The sequence below is a fragment of the Aquarana catesbeiana genome, linkage group LG11 (assembly GCF_042186555.1).
Source record: "Aquarana catesbeiana isolate 2022-GZ linkage group LG11, ASM4218655v1, whole genome shotgun sequence".
Classification (NCBI taxonomy): Eukaryota; Metazoa; Chordata; class Amphibia; order Anura; family Ranidae; genus Aquarana; species Aquarana catesbeiana.
This window is the reverse complement of record NC_133334.1, coordinates 216,967,599-216,987,889: the sequence shown is the minus strand read 5'-3', so window position 1 is coordinate 216,987,889 and position 20,291 is coordinate 216,967,599. Positions and strand designations below refer to the sequence as shown.

Genomic DNA, 20,291 nt, shown 5'->3' with positions numbered 1-20,291 from the left:
CCATCTGCTCATCTGCCCCATCACTGTAACCCCCTTTCTCATCTGCCCCACCTCTGTTCCCCCTGCTCTTCTGCCCCACCACTGTAAACCCCTGCTCATCTGTCCCACCAATGTACCTCCTTTCTCCTCTTCCCCGCCACTGTACCCCCCTGCACATCTGCCCCACCTCTGTATCCCACCTGCTCTTCTGCCCCACCTTTGTACCCCCCTGATCTTCTGCCCCACCTCTGTACCCCCTGTTTTCTGCCCCAACTCTGTAACCCCCTGCTTTTCTGCCCCAACTCTGTAACCCCCTGCTCTTCTGCCCCACCTCTGCAACCCCCTGCTCATCTGTCCCACCAATGCACCTCCCTTTCACATCTGTCCCAACACTGACCCCCCCCCCCCTGCTTATCTGTTCCACCACTGTAACCCCCGTCTCATTTGGCACAACACTGAACCCCCCCTGCTCATCTGTCCAACCACTGTAACCCCCTGCTCATCTGCCCTATCACTGTACTGTACTGTGCTCTTCTGTCTCACCACTGAACCCCCTTCTCATCTTTCTCACCACTGCACCCCCTGAACATCTGTCCCACCGGTGTACCCCATTCTTCTGCCCCACCACTGTACCTCCTGCACATCTGTCTCACCTCTGTACCCCCCTGCTCTTCTGCTTCACCTCTGTACCCCTGCTCTTCTGCCCCACCTCTGTACCCACCTGCTCATCTGTCCCACCAATGTACTTCCTTTCTCCTCTGCCCTGCCACTGTACCCCCCTGCACAACTGCCCCACCTTTGTACCCCCCTGCTCTTCTGCCCCACCAGTGTAACCCCCTTCTCATCTGTACCACCACTATAACCCCCTTCTCATCTGGTCCATCACTGAAACCCACCTGCTCCTCTGTTCTACCACTGTAACCCCCTGCTCATCTGCCCCATCACTGTAACCCCCTTGCTCTTCTGTCCCACCACTGAACCCCCTTCTCATCTCTTCCACCATTGTACCCCCTGCACATCTGCCCCACCATCGTTCCCTCCTGCTCTTCTGTTCCACTGCTAAACCCCCCCCCTGCTCATCTGCCCCACCGCTGTACCCTCCTACTCATCTGCTCCACTGCTGTACCCTCTTCTCATCTATGATATGCAGAGTGGTGCAAGGAAGCAGAGATTAGACACATCTACCTGTCCTTGCTCATACCCACTGATCCACCTCCCGCATCCAGCCCACGTGCTTGAATGTGATGTATGGGATGTATGTGATGTCACATACAAGCATCTGGAATGGATGCGCAATGATAAGCTCAGGTCAGGGACATTTTCTCAAAAGCAGTGGTCCTGTATGCAAGATCAAGCCCCCGCAGCTTAGAAAAATGCGGTGCCAAGCGCTGCAGCAAAACGGGGTTTGATATTCATTGCGCTGAATACTGGCTGTAGCTTAAAGGGACACAGAGTGCAGGTGTTCAGTAGTAAGTGATGCAAAGTTCAGAGGTTGGGAGTAGGTGATGTAGTGGTTGGTAGTAGTAGATGATGCAGAGCTGAGGGGTCAGTAGTAAGTGACACATACAAACAAACACATAAATATATTATATATATAATTTATTTTTTTCAACAAAGTTTCCAGAAGCTCAGCAGTAATTCCACAAACTGTCACCCGATTGTGGTTTTCTCAATCACAGTGAAATCCTTTCTTTCTGAGATTGGTAGTGGCAACCGAGTCATCTTCCTCCAGATGGTGGGCTGGGCTAGCAGGACTGTGATTGGCTTTGGCAGTGGCCAACTGGCCAATCACAATCCTCCTCCTCCTGGAAACAGGGACCGTCCCCTTAGTAGAACTGCACCCAATCTCTTCCCCATCACCAGAGCTGACCATTGCAGCTACAACAAAGTTAGTTAAAACCCCTTCCCGCCGACAGTACGCAGATATGCGTACTCAGCTTTCGGGGGTTATACCGGGATGATGCCCGCAGCTGCAGGCATCATCCCAGTACCGTTGTTTAGAGCCGGCGATTGGCTACCCGTATATAACAACCGATGCGGCTAAAAGCCGCTCGGCTGTTATACCGGAGCAGCGGGAGGGGACGTCCCGCCGCCTCCCGCCGCTCTTACCGTGCCCCCCGTTCGATCCGGAGGCTCGGTGACCAATCCGATGCCTCCGGCAGCTGGGGGCGGGCTGGAACGAAGCTGTGGGTGGCTTCGTTCCAGCCTTCAAATTGTAAACGCGGAAGCAACGTCATGACGTCACTTGCCGTTTACTCGGCTGCCAATGGCGCCGGTTTTTAAAAAGTACACAGCATTCAGAATCGCCGTTTTCGGCGATCTGAATGCTTTCAAGTGTAAAGGAGAGATTGGGGGTCTTTTAGACCCCCGATCTCTCCATAAAGAGTACCTGTCACCACCTATTACTGTCACAAGGGATGTTTACATTCCTTGTGACAGCAATAAAAGTCATCAAAACATTTTTTTTTTTTAAACACAATTTACGAATTCAAAAATAAATAAATAAATAAATAAAAAATGTTAAAGCGCCCCCGTCCCCGCGAGCTCGCGCAGCAAAGAAAACGCATACGGAAGTCGCGCACGCATATGTAAACGGTGTTCAAATCACACATGAGGTATCGCCGCGATCGTCAGAGTGAGAGCAATAATTCTAGCACTAGACCTCCTCTGTAACTCTAACCTGGTAACCGTAAAAAAAATTTAAAGCGTCGCATATGGAAATTCTTAGGTACCGTAGTTTGTCGCCATTCCACGAGTGTGTGCAATTATAAAGCGTGGCATGTTTGGTATCTATTTACTCGGCGTAACATCATCTTTCACATTATACAAAAAAATTGGGGTAACTTTACTGTTTGGATTTTTTAAAATTCATGAAAGTGTCCCTTTTCCAAAAATTTGCGTTTAAAACACCGCTGCACAAATACCATGTGATATAAAATATTGCAACGATGTCCATTTTATTCTCTAGATTCTCTGCTAAAAAAATATACATAATGTTTGGGGGTTCTAAGTAATTTTCTAGCAAAAAATACGGATTTTAACTTGTAAACACCAAATTTCAAAAATAGGCTTAGTCATGAAAGGGTTAATCAATGTTTCCAATTGTTTACAATATGTGTACATGCACAGATGCAGCATGGGGAATTGTGAGACTGGAATGCATTAGCAACTCACTAAAACTTCCCTGCACTGCTCTGCTGTTGGGGGGGAGTCGGGTGCCGGCAAAAGAGGCTTCGCGTGACGCGGGCTGCCTACCCTGAGGTAGAGGATGACTATAAACCCCAATAAACCCCTTATCCGAGCATGCAAGATTTTGTTTTATTGTAACAAAGTGGAGTTGAGGCTGGTAGCTAAGCATTCTTTTCTGTTACAGGTCTACAACTATAGTATACAATAAATATACTGTTAATGTGGTGGTGTGATAATACATACTGATTTGGTAATTTTATATATTTTTATTATTATTTTATTATCTTTCATTATACAAAATCAAATATTCTAACCCATTGTCATTATAACAGCAAGCATATTGCTTTTAGTGGGGGATACCTGATTTCCATCTAGATGGGCCTGAATGTATACCTAATTATACATGTCTACATTCTGTGTTGCATTTAATATAAATATACAGTATATCACAAAAGTGAGTACACCCCTCACATTTTTGTAAAGATTTTATTATATCTTTTCATGTGACAACACTGAAGAAATGTGTATTACTAAATAGAAATTGCGCTAGATGGAATAGTGAATAACAAATAATAAATGATAAACCGCAGCAGCTATTACAAAGGTGCTAGAACCTTAAAAATAAATATATAAATTAACAGCGCTAGCAGAATATAAAACATCAACGTGATAATGTGCTTACAAACACAGTGTTTCAAAAAAATCTAAAAATAGACTGTAATGTCACACTAAACAGCGCTAATGTTGAGCTATAATCCAATAAACATGTGGCCAACTACACATGCATAGGGAAATTCTTTATAGGAAAGTCCTTAAAAGAAGTGTCCCTTGAAGAAATAAGTGATGTAGAGTTCAGGGTGTAATTCAAAAAAGTTCATCAGATGATCATGGAAAAAATTTTCTTAACGTGCACCTTCCACCGATCACTCAGGATTCCACCCAGTGTAGACACACTCCCCCTAGGGGGTTAAACTCACCAGAATTGGAAAATAATAATGCATTCAGAATAATCCAAGCCAGCAACTAATATGACACCACTCATGAGGAATCACGGATGTTCAGGGCTCATAATAGATCAGAAAAAACAAGAAGAGAGGTGCACATAGCGTAATCCTGTTTATTGACTCTATCCCTTCCACCGCATAAAAAACTCCCCTTCAATATATATACATACATCAAATCACATAATCACCAAGCAATCATAAAAGCAGGTAGTAGGAGCATGATAATGTGCTTGAAAATAATTTACCGTGATAATATTGACAAGTTCTATACATAAAGTGCTATAAGTGCTCCAAATGCAAGTTCTAGTGCTTTGTGGTTCAGGATAGGATTTTTCAAGTGCCACACTCCCCTCTTTTGACCCCACTCACCAGAGTTAATGGACCCTCAGCTTTGCAGTCTAGGGGTCAATAGGGCTGTGATCTAAAAGATCTGATGTGTAAAAACTGGACTTTCAGAGAAGCTTCCATGCAGATATTTATGTGGAAGTAGATCATTCATAATGGGAAACAGAGATAAAAAAGCCGATAGTGAAGTACTGCTAATACTAAATCAAATGCACAATCAAACGCCACTCACAAGACGGCTCTGTAAAACAGGCATCAGTAAGTTCCGGGTTCGCTGCTGTACGGTGTGCATTCCACGAATAGCGGAAATTGCGTCACTGGTTAATGAAACCGGAAATACGTTGACGCGTTTCGCCCCTCCTCCAGGGCGTCATCAAGGACATAATTTCTGGTTTCGGATGGTGTAATTTATATGCAAAGGAGCAGTCACCTCCTCTCCAATTAGCCAATAGTAGAAAACAAAGACCATCTGGTGTAATCAAACACCAACTTCCATTTGATAACATGACTTCCTGTTATTGCCAAAGGATAACAAAAAACTTTATTGCCAAATACAAATACTTTAAAAACAACGTACATAAATTAGTTATTTTAAGCACTTGCCTCCCGCCCACCGTCAAATGACGGCTGGGCGGTGCAGCTCTCGTTCTGGGTGGACGTCATATGATGTCCTCCCAGAACAATCACTCTCGCATGCCCCCGGGGGGCACGCATCACGGCCGCACCATGTTGCTAAGACACGGCACGACCCTGATCTGTGTAAAGGCCTGTGCCCACGGCTCTTTAACCATGTGATCGGCTGTGTCCAATCACGGAGATGCCGGTAATCGGCGCTCTGCACCTTACACTGACAGAGTGTGAGGAGAGGAGAGCCGATCAGCGGCATCTCCTCACAGAGGACATTTAGGGATGTAATCAGGGCGCTGATCATCAGTGACCTGATTACAATTAAGTGCCCACCAGTGCCAGCAATGCCACTACCAGCAATCAGTGCCAACCAGTGCCCACAATTGGCACCAATCTGTGCCCACAAGTGCCAGCAATCAGTGGCCATCAGTGATGCCAGTCAGTGCTGGCTATCAGTGCTGCCCATCAATGCCCATCACTGCTGCCCATCAATGCTCATCACTGCTGCCCATCAATGCCACCCATCAATGCTCATCAGTGCCGCATATCTGTGCCCACCAGTGCTGCCTATCTGTGCCACCTATCTGTGCCCAGAGCCACTCATCAGTGCCGCCTATAAGTGCTCATCAGTACCACCTATTAGTGCCCATAAGTGCAGCATATTCGTGCCTCCTCATCAGTGCCACCTAATAAGTGCCCATAAGTGCCGCCTCATCAGTGCCCATAAGTGCTACCTCATCAGTGCACTTCACATCAAAAATTACTTATTTACAAAATTTACTGACAAAAACTAAGAAAAACGTTTTTTGTTTTTTTCAAATATTTGGACTTTTTTTTTTTAGGAAAAAATAAAAAACCCAGGAGTGATTAAATACCACCAATAGAAAGCTCTATTTGTGTGAAGAAAATGATAACAATTTCACATGGTTACAGTGTAGCATGACAGTGTAGCAAATTGCGACAGCGTGGAAAGCTGAAAAATGGCTTGGGCAGGAAGGGGGTGTAAGTGCCCTGTATTGAGGTGGTTAAAATTCATTAAGAGGAAAAACAAAATTATATTATTATTAATTATTAAATTATATGATCCATTAATTATATACAAGTTCATTGCTTACATAAAAAAGATAAAAATTAAATTAAATTAAATTAAAATAAAGATAAAATAAAAAAAAATAAAGTAAAAAATAAATAAATAAAATAAAAATAAAAATTTAAATGAAACAGAAAATGTCAGACCCTTGGGATCACTGTTGTGAAACAGTCTAAAATGATTGGACAAGCTGCGATGCTTAAAACCTTTTCTGATTCTATTCACATGCTCCCTCAACCTAATGCCCAACTTCCTCGTGGTCCTCCCCACATATTGGAGGCCACAGGGACAGGACAGAAGGTCAGTGACATGTGTAGTTCCACACATGATGAACTTTTTAATCTCATAGGATTTCCCCTGGGAATGGGAACTAATATGTGTGGTCTTCCTAACCCTATGTCTATAAGTTCGATTTCATATCTCTGATATCATACCCCTTTTCATAGAACCTATCTAGAATAGTTTGTGACTGAATATCATAGTCTTCTATCTTAATACAGTTTCTTCTTACCCTCAACATCTGACTTATGGGAATGCCACCCAACAAAAGTGAGTACACCCCTAAGTGAAAATGTCCAAATCGGGCCCAAAGTGTTAATATTTTGTGTGGCCACCATTATTTTTCAGTACTGCCTTAAACCTCTTGGGCATGGAGTTCACCAGAGCTTCATAGGTTGCCACTGGAGTCCTCTTCCACTCCTCCATGATGACATCACAGAGCCGGTAAATGTTAGAGACCTTGTGCTCCTCCACCTTCCATTTGAGGATGCCCCACAGATGCTCAATAGGGTTTAGGTCTGAAGACATGCTTGGCCAGTCCATCACTTTTACCCTCAGCTTCTTTAGCAAAGCAGTGGTCATCTTGGAGATGTGTTTAGAGTCGTTATCATGTTGGAATAATGCCCTGCGGCCCAGTCTCCGAAGGGAGGGGATCATGCTCTGCTTCAGTATGTCACAGTACATGTTGGCATTCATGGTTTCCTCAATGAACTGTAGCTCCCCAGTGTCGGCAGCACTCATGCAGCCCCAGGCCATGACACTCCCACCACCATACTTGACTTTAGGCAAGACACACTTGTCTTTGTACTCCTCACCTGCTTGACACCATCTGAACCAAATAAATGTATCTTGGTCTCATCAGACCACAGGACATGGTTCCAGTAATCCATGTCCTTAGCCTGCTTGTCTTCAGCAAACTGTTTGCGGGCTTTCTTGTGCATCATCTTTAGAAGATGCATCATCTTTAGATCTTCAATAATACACTAATGTACGTCTGTTTCCCAAATACAACATTCTGGATATGAAGCTAAGCATGTCCACTCAACTTCTTTGGTCGACCAAGGCGAGGCCTGTTCTGAGTGGAACCTGTCCTGTTAAACCGCTGTATGTTCTTGGCCACCGTGCTGCAGGCCAATTTTAGGGTCTTGGCAATCTTCTTATAGCCTAGGCCATCTTTATGTAGAGCAACAATTCAGTTTTTTTCAGATCCTCAGAGAGTTCTTTGCCATGAGGTGCCATGTTCAACTTCCAGTGACCAGTATGAGAGAGTGAGAGCAATAACACCAAATTTAACACACCTGCTCCCCATTCACACCTGAGACGTTGTAACACTAACGAGTTACATGACACCGGGGAGGGAAAATGGCTAATTAGGCACAATTTGGACATTTTCACTTAGGGGTGTACTCACTTTTGTTGCCAGTTTAGACATTAATGGCTGTGTGTTGAGTTATTTTGAGGGGACAGCAAATTTACACTGTTATACAAGCTGTACACTCACTACTTTACATTCTTCAGTGTTGTCAAATGAAAAGATATAATAAAATATTTACAAAAATGTGAGGGGTGTACTCATTTTTGTGAGATACTGAATATATTATATAAATGATTTTTCCATCAGACTGGTTTTGAAAACAATCTGTTTAGTAGTTTGTCATAGAAACAGAAATCTGGTTACAGGTTAAATCAGGTTTGGCTTTTCCAAATAATGGGTCATCAGGCATAAGCTGAAAACAGGACTCCATAATGTCTTAACACCAAGGATGGTCTGTACCAGCCAGAAGATACCTAAAGACACTTTCGCCTGATCTCCAGCAACTGCTTATAGAAGCCTGGGTCCTCGTTGCCAACGGAGATCAAGAACCCACTGTAACTGTGTGGGTCAGTCTGTCAAAGCATTATTGTTTAGTAAAAGCATATACACCGCAGAGGTCTGAGCTTCCTTGCTTATACCGCAAAGTAACTTTACTAGATAGATGCAAACAAAACATATCCCCTTTAAGAAAAGTCATTAATAAACTCCTTCAGTGATCTGTTCCAGCACATGATTACACAGGGGCTATCAAAAGAATTTTTCATTTGGCTTGTTATCTAACTTTTGTTTGAGGTTACTGTATACTAAAATAAAGTAATCACACATTCAGAAGTTAAAAATATTTCAGCCTTTTATTTCAAATATATATTTAATAAAAATCCAAGTAAATTCACTTTTAAACACATATCTTTATATACATTAGGCAATGGAAGAAAGTGCTTAGAAAGGCAGTTAAAGAACATCAACAATAGGGTACAAGACAAGGCAGGATGACAATATAATGGGCAGGTTCGAACATAAGAAATAATTTTCTGGTACAATGAACATAAGAAATAATTTTAATCAGCAGGCACCATTCTCACATAAGGCTAAAATGATTTTATTGGAGTTCTGCTTTGCTCTGAAGCCAACCTGTACTTTGTTCATACATATGCCCTAAATAGTAGATTAGCTTGATGGCCCATTACTGATTGTGAACTTCCCCGCCATCCCTTTTACTTTCTTAGACTCTAGAAGAAGTCCTTTGTAAGTTGTGAGTCAGAGCTTTCACAGGGTTAAAACCCTCCTCACTGCCCATCATGATGTGACAGCACTTGGGCCTTGTCAACCACTACTTAAACAGCCTGCGCTCATCCAGAAAGGATAGGGAGGGAGCGACATGCATCTCCGTGCCCACGCCTACTAGATATGGCAGAAGGCTTCAGCAGGTGCATGGGGTGAAGAAGGTAAGTACCAGCATACGGGAGCAATAACAGATTCACTGTAATTTCTAGAAGTGAAATTTCACCCCTAAAGACATGGCTTATGGACAGAAGTTTTAGAGCTTGTTGCTGATGCCTATACAGTGCACATAAAAGTAGTACATATTTCTATAACATTCAATCAGGCATAGTGCATGTTTTAGTACTTATATGATTGTGCTTTAAATGTTTAAAGGAGAAGTCCAGCCTAAGCTCATTTGGCTGGGCTTCTCCTATGGGTCATAGGAGTGCAATTTGTTTTGCACTCCTGTGACCCGTTTTCAGCAGAGAGCGGTCTGAAGTCCGCTCTCTGCTGACATCACTAGAATCAGTCCAGGCACCATGTCATTGCGACAATTAATTCTGGATCTGAACTGATGTCTGTCTCAGCCTCTCAGCAAGCCGCTGAGAGCCTGAGATGGCCGCTCCCTGCCCCTCCACAGCTCATCGCTCCAATGAGCATGGAGGAGCAGAGAGGAGAGCTGCTGACAGACAGTCAGCGGCTCTCTGCATGGGGATCTGTGAGAACCGAGCCATCGGCGATGTTCAATTACTCGGTTCTCAGTGTAGAGGCGGCGGGGGACAGATGCAGCATCCACCTAAGTAAGTATAAATGGGCCAAAAAAAAAATCCATAATTCTCTTTTAAATTAGCAAGGTATATTGCGTTTCACAGCCATTAGAGATTCTAATCTATTTCACTGCATTTATTATGCCTCTTTTAACCTGTATTTCCATCAGGTAGCTTGGCTTCTACTGCAGCAGAAGGTTTTGGTCTACATTATGGCTAAAAGGTCTTTTCTCAGTAGTTTGGTTTAGAAGTGTTTGAATTCCTGGCATGGAGTTCAGCATTCTGGACTGATATCCAGGAAGAATTCTCTGGTACACATCAAGGATTTTGTTGTTACAGAACATACTGTACTCAATGTAATGGATCGGTCCATGGCACAAGCAGTGCTGAGTTGACTATGACAAACTTCACATTTCTCTGTACCGTGTTATTCATGGGGACATTCTGCTGGAAAGGTCAGCTATAGTAGTACAGGTGGACAGAAGGTGTGTCTTTGGTTAAGACTGGCTCAGATTATTTTGCTGCATTTCAATTACAGTTGGAGCTCAGTAGAAAAAAAAACAAATGCAAAATATTGGTTGAGTATAATGGGATCTGGCTCTTTGTTATCTGGGGCATCTCTGGCCAAAAGTTCTTTGATTGAAAATGTGATTCAAGAGGCAATTTCCAGTGAAGAGGCTGAGGACAATGACTGGCTGCGAGGCAGGTTGGCTCCCCTCACAACTCTCCATTGAAAAATGCTTGCATCCTTTCCACCCAACGAGATGAGGTAACTGTCATTATGAGCGAAGCGAACGTTGGTTACATGACTCCCATGGCCAGAATACACATGGCTTGGAGCCTAGCAGAGAAATATATGTGAAAAGTTATACAGTCACCAAAATGTATACACATTTATATGTGCTACATACAGTATATCACTAATAATAACACCTGTATTAAATTGACAATATGAACAGATCTCCCAGCATATGATATGTCAGCATTATTAGAAATCAAATGTATTATGTACTCCAATACTTAATGACTTCATATCTCATATTGTATGTCCAAGTCCTACAAACGGCTTCATAATGATGATAATAGGATGGTATAAGTCCTTTTTAATAGAAGAGCTTTTAATGGGTCAGTTTCTACAGCTACAGTAAAAGACAACGCTATTTCTATATATATATATAGATATAGTTGTGCTCATAAGTTTACATACCCTGGCAGAATTTATGATTTCTTGGCCATTTTTCAGAGAATATGAATGATAACACAAAAACTTTTCTTTCACTAATGGTTAGTGTTTGGCTGAAGCCATTTATTATCAATCAACTGTGTTTACTCTTTTTAAATCATAATCACAACAGAAACTACCCAAAATGACCCTGATCAAAAGTTTACACACCCCAGTTCTTAATACCGTGTATTGCCCCCTTTAACATCAATGACAGCTTGAAGTCTTTTGTGGTATTTGTGGATGAGGCTCTTTATCATCTCAGATGGTAAAGCTGCCCATTCCTCTTGGCAAAAAGCCTCCAGTTCCTGTAAATTATTGAGCTGTCTTGCATGAACTGCACGTTTGAGATCTCCCCAGAGTGGCTCAATGATATTGAGGTCAGGAGACTGAGATGGCCACTCCAGAACCTTCACTTTATTCTGCTGTAGCCAATGACAGGTCGACTTGGCCTTGTGTTTTGGATCATTGTCATGTTGGAATGTCCAAGTACATCCCATGCGCAGCTTCCTGGCTGACAAATGCAAATGTTCCTCCAGTATTTTTTGATAACATACTGCATTCATCTTGCCATCAATTTTGACCACATTTCTTGTGCCTTTGTAGCTCATACATCCCCAAAACATCAGCGATCCACCTCCATGTTTCACAGTAGGAATGGTGTACCTTTCATCATAGGCCTTGTTGACTCCTCTCCAAATGTAGTGTATATGGTTGTGGCCAAAAAGCTCAATTTTGGTCTCATCACTCCAAATGACTTTGTGCCAGAAGGTTTGAGGCTTGTCTCTGTGCTGTTTGGTGTATTGTAAGCTGGATACTTTGTGGCATTTGCGTAGTAATAGCTTTCTTCTGGCGACTCGACCATGCAGCCCATCTTTCTTCAAGTGCCTCCTTATTGTGCATCTTGAAACAGCCACACCACTTGTTTTCAGAGAGTCCTGTATTTCACCTGAAGTTATTTGTGGGTTTTTATTGCATCCAGAACAGTTTTCCTGGCAGTTGTGGCTGAAATTTTAGTTGGTCTACCTGACCGTGGTTTGGTTTCAACAGAACCCCTCATTTTCTTTATACAGTTCAACTACCTTTTCCCACAGATCCTTTGACAATTCTTTTGCTTTCCCCATGAATCAGAATCCAGAAAGGTCAGTGCAGCACTGGATGAAAGATTCTGTCAGGAGTCCAGAAACATATTGACCTTTTATACACACACTAATTACAAGCAAACAGATCACAGGTGAGGATGGTTACCTTTAATAGCCATTCAAAACCCCTTTGTGTCAACTTGTGTGCATGTTATCAGGCCAAAATCACCAGGGTATGTAAACTTTTGATCAGGGTCATTTGGGTAGTTTGTGTTGTGATTATGATTTAAAAAGAGTAAAGAATTGATTGATAATAAATGGCTTTAGCCAAACACTAACCATGAGTGAAAAAAATGTTTTTGTGTTATCATTCATATTCTCTGAAAAATGGCCAAGAAATCATAAATTCTGCCAGGGTATGTAAACTCATGAGCACAACTGTATATATATATATATATATATATATATATATATATATATATATATATATATAAATACAAATATAAATATTATTTTTTAGGAGTCTACCAGAGCAATTTTTTAATTTTTTGCACACAAGTTAAAATCTGCATTTTTTATTACTGTAAACCCCTTAAAAGTATATTATTTTCTGAAAGCAGAGATCCTGGAGAATAAAATAATGGTAGTTGCAATGTTTAATGTTGCACAATATTTGAACAGTTATTTATCAAATGCATATTTTCTGGAAAAATATACTAAAATGAATTTAAGTGCAAACAAAAAATATGACACCATTTTTGGTAAAATATAAATATGCGGTTGAGTCAAATAAATAGATACCAAACAGGTCAAGTCTTAAAATTGCACACGCCCCTGGAATTCCAAAGTTCTCCATAGGCAATGTTTGAAAGCCCTTGCTGGTCATCAGTTTAAAGTTAAAGTGATTGTAATGCCCTGTACACACGAGCAGAATATCCGACAGAAAAAGTCAGACGGGAGCTTTTCATCGTATTTTCCGATTGTGTGTAGGCCCCATCGGACTTTATACGTCGAAAATTCTGACGGACCTAGAAAGAGTACATGTTCTAAATTTTTCCGACGGAACCAATTCCTATTGGGAAAACCGCTCGTCTGTATGCTGTTCCGACATACCAAAAATGATGCATGCTCTGAAGCAAGTATGAAACGGAAGCTATTGGCTACTGGCTATTGAACTTCCTTTTTCTAGTCCCGTCGTACGTGTTGTACGTCACCGCATTCTGGATGGTCAGAATTTGGTGTGATTTTGTGTATGCAAGACAGCTTGAGGGGAATTCTGTCGGAACTCCGTCGGAAAAACCTTCAGAGTTTATTTCGACGGGGAAAACCGGTCTAGTGTACAGGGCATAAGGGTTCGTTTTTTTTTTTTAACTTTAAAATAACAAACATATCATACTTACCTCCACTGTGCAGCTCCTGTTGCACAGAATGGCCCGAACATCGTCTTCTGGGGTCCCCTGGCGGCTCTCGTGGCTCCTCCCTGCATCAGACAACCCCCTAGGGGAAAGGCTTCCCTGAGGGGGTTACCTTGCGGGCGCACTCCTGAGTCCATCATTCAGCGTCCATAGCCGCCAAATGTATGACTTGGCCCCCCGGCTCCCACGTCATTGGATTTGATTGAAAGCAGTGGGAGCCAATGGCTACGCTACTATCAGTCTAGCCAATCAGGACACAAGACACCGGCTAGAGCTGGTGTGCTCATCCCTAACGCGAGAAAAAGAGGGTTCAGGTAAGTAAAACGGGGGCACTGGGGGGCTGCTGCACTGCAAGAGGTTTTTCACCTCAATGCTTAGAATGCATTGAGGTGAAAAACCACAAAGGTTTACAACCCCTTTAACCATGAGCTATGGCCCTAGAATTATTGCTCTCACGCTGACGTTCACAATGATACCTCACATGTGTGGCGTAATTGGTGTTACATATACATGGGTTTTCCGAAAGGGGGAGGGACTTAGAGCACCAGCGGAGGACCCGAGAAGAGGAGGATCAGGGCTGCTCTGTGCAAAACCATTATACAGGGTAGGTAAGTATCCCCTGGCGCCTTTAACACTCTAACACTGAGAACTGAGCGATCGAACACCACTGATCGCTTGGTTCTCACTGCTCTCTGCTCTGCCCCCCGTGCTCACTGAAGCGCTGGGCTGTGTTGAGGGCAGGATCAACCGTCTCATGCTCTCAGTGGTTCACTGAGAGGCTGAGCTGGGTGCCGTTCCAGGCATGTGGGCGGATCCCGACGTCATTGTCGCTATCTTTCCTGAGCCTGGACTGGCTCTGTGACGTCAGCCGACAGCGGGCTTCAGCCTGCTAAAAATGGGTCACAGGAGTGCAGAACAATCTGCGCTCCTGTGATCCACAGGAGAAGTACAGCCAAACGAGCTTTGGCTGTACTTCTCCTTTAACCACTTGCCAACCTGCCACAGTACATATACTTCGGGAGGTCGGCTCTATTGCGCAAAACGATGTACCGTCGTTCCGTGTAATAGATAATGTGGGCTGGAGCTCGCCCGTCCGCCGGCAACCCACGATTGCTCCACAGAGAGAGGCAGAACAGGGATCTGCCTATGTAAACAAGGCTGATCCCCATTCTGACAGGGGACAACATGGAGAACTGCTGTTCCAAGTGATCATGAACAGCGATCTCTGTGTTGTCCCAGTGAACTCATCCCCCACACAGTTAGAACACACCCAGGGAACACAGTTAACCCCTTGATCACCCCCTAGTGTTAACCCCTTCCCTGCCAGTGTCATTTATACATTGATCAATGCATTTTTTTTAGCACTGATCACTGTAATAATGTCACTGGTCCCCAAAAAGTGTCACTTGGGGTCAGATTTGTCCGCCGGAATGTTGTAGCCCCGCTAAAAATCGCAGATCGCTGCCATTACCAGTAAAAACATTTAAAAAAATAAATAAAAGTCCATAAATCTATCCCCTATTTTGTAAACGCTATAACTTTTGCGCAAACTAATCAATATACGCTTATTGCGATTTTTTTACCATAAATCTGTAACAGAATACATATTGGCCTAAACTGATAAATAAATTAGTTTTTTTTATATTTTCTTTTGGATATGTATAACAGAAAGTAAAAAATATTGTTTTTTTTCAAAATTGTCGATCTTCTTTTGTTTATAGCGCAAAAAATAAAAACCGCAGAGGTGATCAAATACCACCAAAAGAAAGCTCTATTTGTAGGAAAAAAAGGACATCAATTTTGGTTGGGTACAACGTCGCACGACCGCGCAATTATCAGTTAAAGCAACGCAGTGCCATATCGCAAAACATGGCCTGGTCATTAAGGGGGTATATCCTTCCGGGGCAGAAGTAGTTAAAGCCGGCATCAAGCTTGATTTAACCTCTTGTCTACAATGATGTTTTTTTGGAGTAAGCAGCCTGTTTACACAGTTCAGTGATTCAATAGCATTGATTTATCCCAGTCACTCATCCCTTGTTCAATGGCTCAGTTTAAAGTTTCAATTTGATGTTGCATGCCACAAAGCTAACAGCTCTGCTGTCTTTTTAGCTAAAACACAGTGCTCTGTGCATAATTTGTAATGTACTACATTTTGTAAAACAAAAATTGAATATGTAGAGCAAAAACAGAAATAAAATAACAATTTAAAATGTAAACTTAAAACAATAAAGTTTGCTTTAAAACACTTTATGACTGCAGTCCATATTTCCTTGGTGATGATTTTGGGTCGGTCTATCTTGAGGCTATTCACAAGATATAAAATAAAATGTGATTCATGAGACCAGATCACCTTTTTCCATTGCTCCGTGGTCCAGTTCTGATGCTTACATGCCCATTGTAGCAACTTTTAGCTGTGGGCAGCATGCCTGCTCTGACTGGTCTGCGGCTACACAGCCCCATACACAACAAACTGCAATGGCCATTTTTTTTTCTGCTTTTAACACATCAACTTCGGGGGCAACATGTTTACTTGCTGCCTAATATAGCCCACTGACTTTCAGGTGCCATTATAAGATAATGTTATTCACTTCACCGGTCAGTGACCTTAAAGGGGTTGTAAAGATAAAAATGTTTTAACCTATTACCACTCACTGTTACATAATGTTTGTTAATAATTTGATGATTTCCTCCCAAAATATTTTATTACTTGTAAACTTTGTATGTAAAAATTGTCCTCCTCCTATCCTCCAGCGATTCTTTCCTCTGTTTCCGGGTTTGCGGTGCGCGTGCATTAAAACGGTGTCACGGCAACCACGGAACTACATTTACCATTATGCTTAGCGGCATCGCGCATGCGCAGTTCCCTTTTTTCTATATTTCATCTAAAGAGAACGAGCAATGAAACGCCCATTCCCGCCTCCTCAGCAAGGGGGCGGAGTCAAGGCGGCCAGTAAAGATTAATGCAGATTACAAATAAGGCATGTGAGGCGGCGCCGCTGCGGCGTCATAGATACGCCCACTAACCCCCTGCTCCTGTGTCTCTGTGATACGTACAGAGCGTCTCCACGCAGGGCTGTAGTCCTAGGGAGGGGGCCAGCACGTTCACTCACCACCAGGCAAAACGGCTCGAATGACGGTGGCAAGCTCCATGAAGACTAACAGGAAGTGAGGATTTCAAACAAGGATTAGTGACATTTAGAAGAGAAATCGAAGGAACAGATAAGTGAACTAGCACTGCATTAGCTTAAAGGAAGCTAGTTAGCAAATAAAAAATGTACCTTTACAACCCCTTTAATGCTATGGCTGATTGGTGTGTATATACTGTATATTTGCTAACTGGTAGGGTATGTACTGATTGTTGTTGTTGTTGTTTGTGCACTTTATTCATATGTTGTCAATCCAAGATGCTGTCACATGTAAAACTGTTAGCACTATCATTTCTAACATAGTTTGATGTTACTAGCACTTTACCTTTGGTTTATTGCATGGGTATCGGAAAAGGTGAACTTTACAGAAATCATCAGCAACAGAGATCATGGTCATATCACAAGAGCGAGCAAGTGCATTGATATCTGTCCCATCGGATCCCTCTGGCCATACACCTATTAGACATACAAATACAATTCTTTGTCTTTTTATATACAAATTATTTGACTTTTACATTATGTTCTATTTAGATATACATAAATTAACAGAGGTTACACAAAGTGTTATGTCAGATGTGTACCAGCGTTGCAACCTTTAAAGTGTCTGAGCACAACCTGTATTATTAAAAATGACCTCTTATATCATATATTTGCGCACTTGGCATCCAACTGCAAGGTGTGCTTTTCTATCGCTTTTCTATCAGCACATTAGGATATGCTTTTGTGTTTTTGGCAATGTTTGCAAAGACTTCTGTCTGATACTTCAGAAAGTATGCATTTTCAAATAGGGAAGACAGCTAACCATTTGCTGTAGGAACTAATTCATGCTTTAGGTATGTTTAAAATTGTTATTGTGCTGAAATTTGCATGAAAGATGTTGTAATAAAGACATTGTTTTTTTATTTAATAAATCAGTGTTTGGTGCGGACTTTATTACTGTTCTTTTTTCTTTTTTTTTTTTTTTTACAAAGCTATCTTCAAGTCACAACAATATCCTTCAAATGCTATCTGTTGGAGCTCTCAGAAGACAGTTTTGGTTTTCAGGTAAAAGCCTAAGTTAAGTCACAAATAAAAAAAACAATAATCAGCACAAGAGACATTACAGTCAGTATGATGTGTCCCTTGTGCTGCTGCCTGCTCTGTTAGCTGAAATCCTTCTTGATCAATTCCCCCTTCCCCCACTGTTGTAATTTTCCAGTGCAGTAGGGGTAAATAGAGCCCGACAGAGCTGTGAGAGGCACTCATCAATAGTGCCCAACTATGTCCACCCTTTCCGCCTCTCTTCCATTCATAGAATCTGTACTATAGCTTCTATATATTAAACAGGATCTAGGAATGCGTAGGCGGGTGCAGTCTACTTTCTCTACTGCAGGTGGTGCCATTCGCAATGGCACAGCAGTTGGAGAGGAAGTAAGGAGGAACATGGTTCCTCTATAGTTTCCTGGGTCACTGGAGAAGTGATCGGATTAGATGTTGCTACCCCATGTGACTTTGGAGACCATCTTGGGTCAAGCAGAGCCTTTTTAAGGCCCTGGCTCCCAGGTTTGGCGCACATTTGGCAAGTTGGTAGAGGTACCCTGCCTGTGAGGCACAGTACTAGCTCTAGGGAATGGTTCCTGGAGATGAGAGAAATCGTAGGGTTGCATTTCTTTTGAACACCTTCCTGATTAGGCAGCGAGTCAGCATTCTGCCCCCTCTAAACAGACGCTGTCAGCTTAGCTTAAATCTGCATCTTCAAGTTGTTAGAAACTGTGAGTGCACCTGGCTGGGTAGCCTCCCCACCGAGTGCGCTGTGAACCTTTGCTACATTACTTCAATACAGGTTTTACATTGTACCAGACTGTGTGAATTATTGCCACCACACACATTGCACCCCATCTACAAATAGAGGACACGAACCTTTCAAACATTCACCCATCCTCAATTCATAGGAGCTGTAGTACAGATTCTATGAATGGAGGAGCTGGATGAAGAGGGAGAGCATAGAGAGCATAGTCAGATACCATTGCGTGCCTGTCACACCTCTGTCAGCTCTATTAACCCCCACTGCACAGAAGGATGGCAGGGGTAGGGATAGAGGATCTATGGAGGAGGATTTTAAAGTGGAACTGAACCCAACAATTTATCGGTTTCAAAAAACAGTTAAACTACTGGAATGCTAACTGATTGTGCTTTCAACCAAACTGTCAAACCATAAAATGGCTGATGTCATAACTGGTGCTAAGTGATAGCATCATGGCAACTGCAGATCAAATAAAAGCTAAGATGGCAGATTCCTTGGCTGAAAAGGATAGGAGGGTTTAGTTCCGCTTCAAGCCAATAGAAGAAACAGCAGCATAAGGGACACAACTTACTGACTGTAAGTAATATCCCTTGTGCCGATTTTTTAATTCTGACTTAACTTAGGCTTTAACTGAACTCATAAGATACTACAAGTTGCTGCTGAAGTAGGGTTAGCATATTTTTCACAGGGTGGGTTCATACATTAGTTCTGAGTTTCCAGAGGACTAGTTATAGTAAAAAAAGAGGACAGTGCATGATACACATCTCACATTCACATTTTGCCTCATATTAGTCTAATTATCACCAACACTATCCTGCATGATCAAAATGTAAATATCACTGAGTTATTCAGAAAATAAGCTCTGCCTCTACAAGGCTCTTATGAATAATCTTTTACAAACCCGTATATGTGAATTTACAACAATCTGCTCATTTTTTATTCCGGGGATTGATATGGCAGCTTCAAACAGTCATCTGTTCACATTTTAGTAGCCAGGAAAACACACGCCACACACATCGATTATACAGTACAGTCTCATTGTATGTACGGATGTGCAAGAACAGTACTGATTATAAACCAGATATCCATTGTCAAAGTAAAAGTCACTTACCAAAGACATGGTAACCTAGCACACAAGTGTAAGTTTCCCACTCACGGTCTCTGCTCTCAAATCTATTCCGGAGAAGTTTACAGCCACCAGCAATATCCCCTATCATATGAATAAGATCAAAAAGGGAAATTATTAAAATTTGCATTATAGAGAAGCTATAATTTCTGATATACACTTTTGTTTTATTCCTATTAAAGTGAGAATTGGACAAAAAAATTGCAATAAAAAGCCTTGTTTATTTCTGCAAAACAAGCCTCTGGTTTGGCTCATGTTCCCCCTTACAGTTCCCTGCTCTCTCTCCCCTCTCTATAACAGCAAACGCCAACTGCATGTGAGGGTCTATGACTGGCTGTGTGTTGGCCTCATTTCGCTAGAACTCCTGCCCAACTTCTTCTGGAATAGGACAGTGACCCACTGCTGGTAGATAGAAGCCTTCGCCATATTGTGCCCAACTCTTGGCCATAGACCCACCCAGAACTTCCCCAACCATAGGCCTTCATTTTCAAGAAGCAAGGAATATGGAATATATAGAAGATGGCAGTGACATGTAACTTCATGAAATACTGACAGAACTCTTCGTCACACATTCTCATACACAAGAGCAAGCCCTCTGTAGCTATCACTCAGACACGGAACGTAGCACATCATTTTTAAGTCATCTTCCCTTTACTCCA

The 20,291-nt window shown here is 42.3% G+C and overlaps 1 protein-coding gene across 1 annotated transcript in view; it reads right to left on the bottom strand.

Annotated features, from left to right (window-relative positions):
• Positions 1 to 8,660: 8,660 nt before the first annotated feature.
• The window catches only part of EML3 (EMAP like 3), a 162,649-nt gene continuing 151,018 nt past the window's right edge, over positions 8,661 to 20,291 (bottom strand). The window contains exons 21-23 of the mRNA XM_073605302.1: positions 19,618 to 19,716; positions 17,049 to 17,179; positions 8,661 to 10,699 (exon numbers count right to left, since the gene is read on the bottom strand). Of these exons, the coding sequence (XP_073461403.1) occupies positions 10,511 to 10,699; positions 17,049 to 17,179; positions 19,618 to 19,716 (419 nt within the window). The 3' untranslated portion in view covers positions 8,661 to 10,510. The remainder of the gene's footprint in view (positions 10,700 to 17,048; positions 17,180 to 19,617; positions 19,717 to 20,291) is intronic.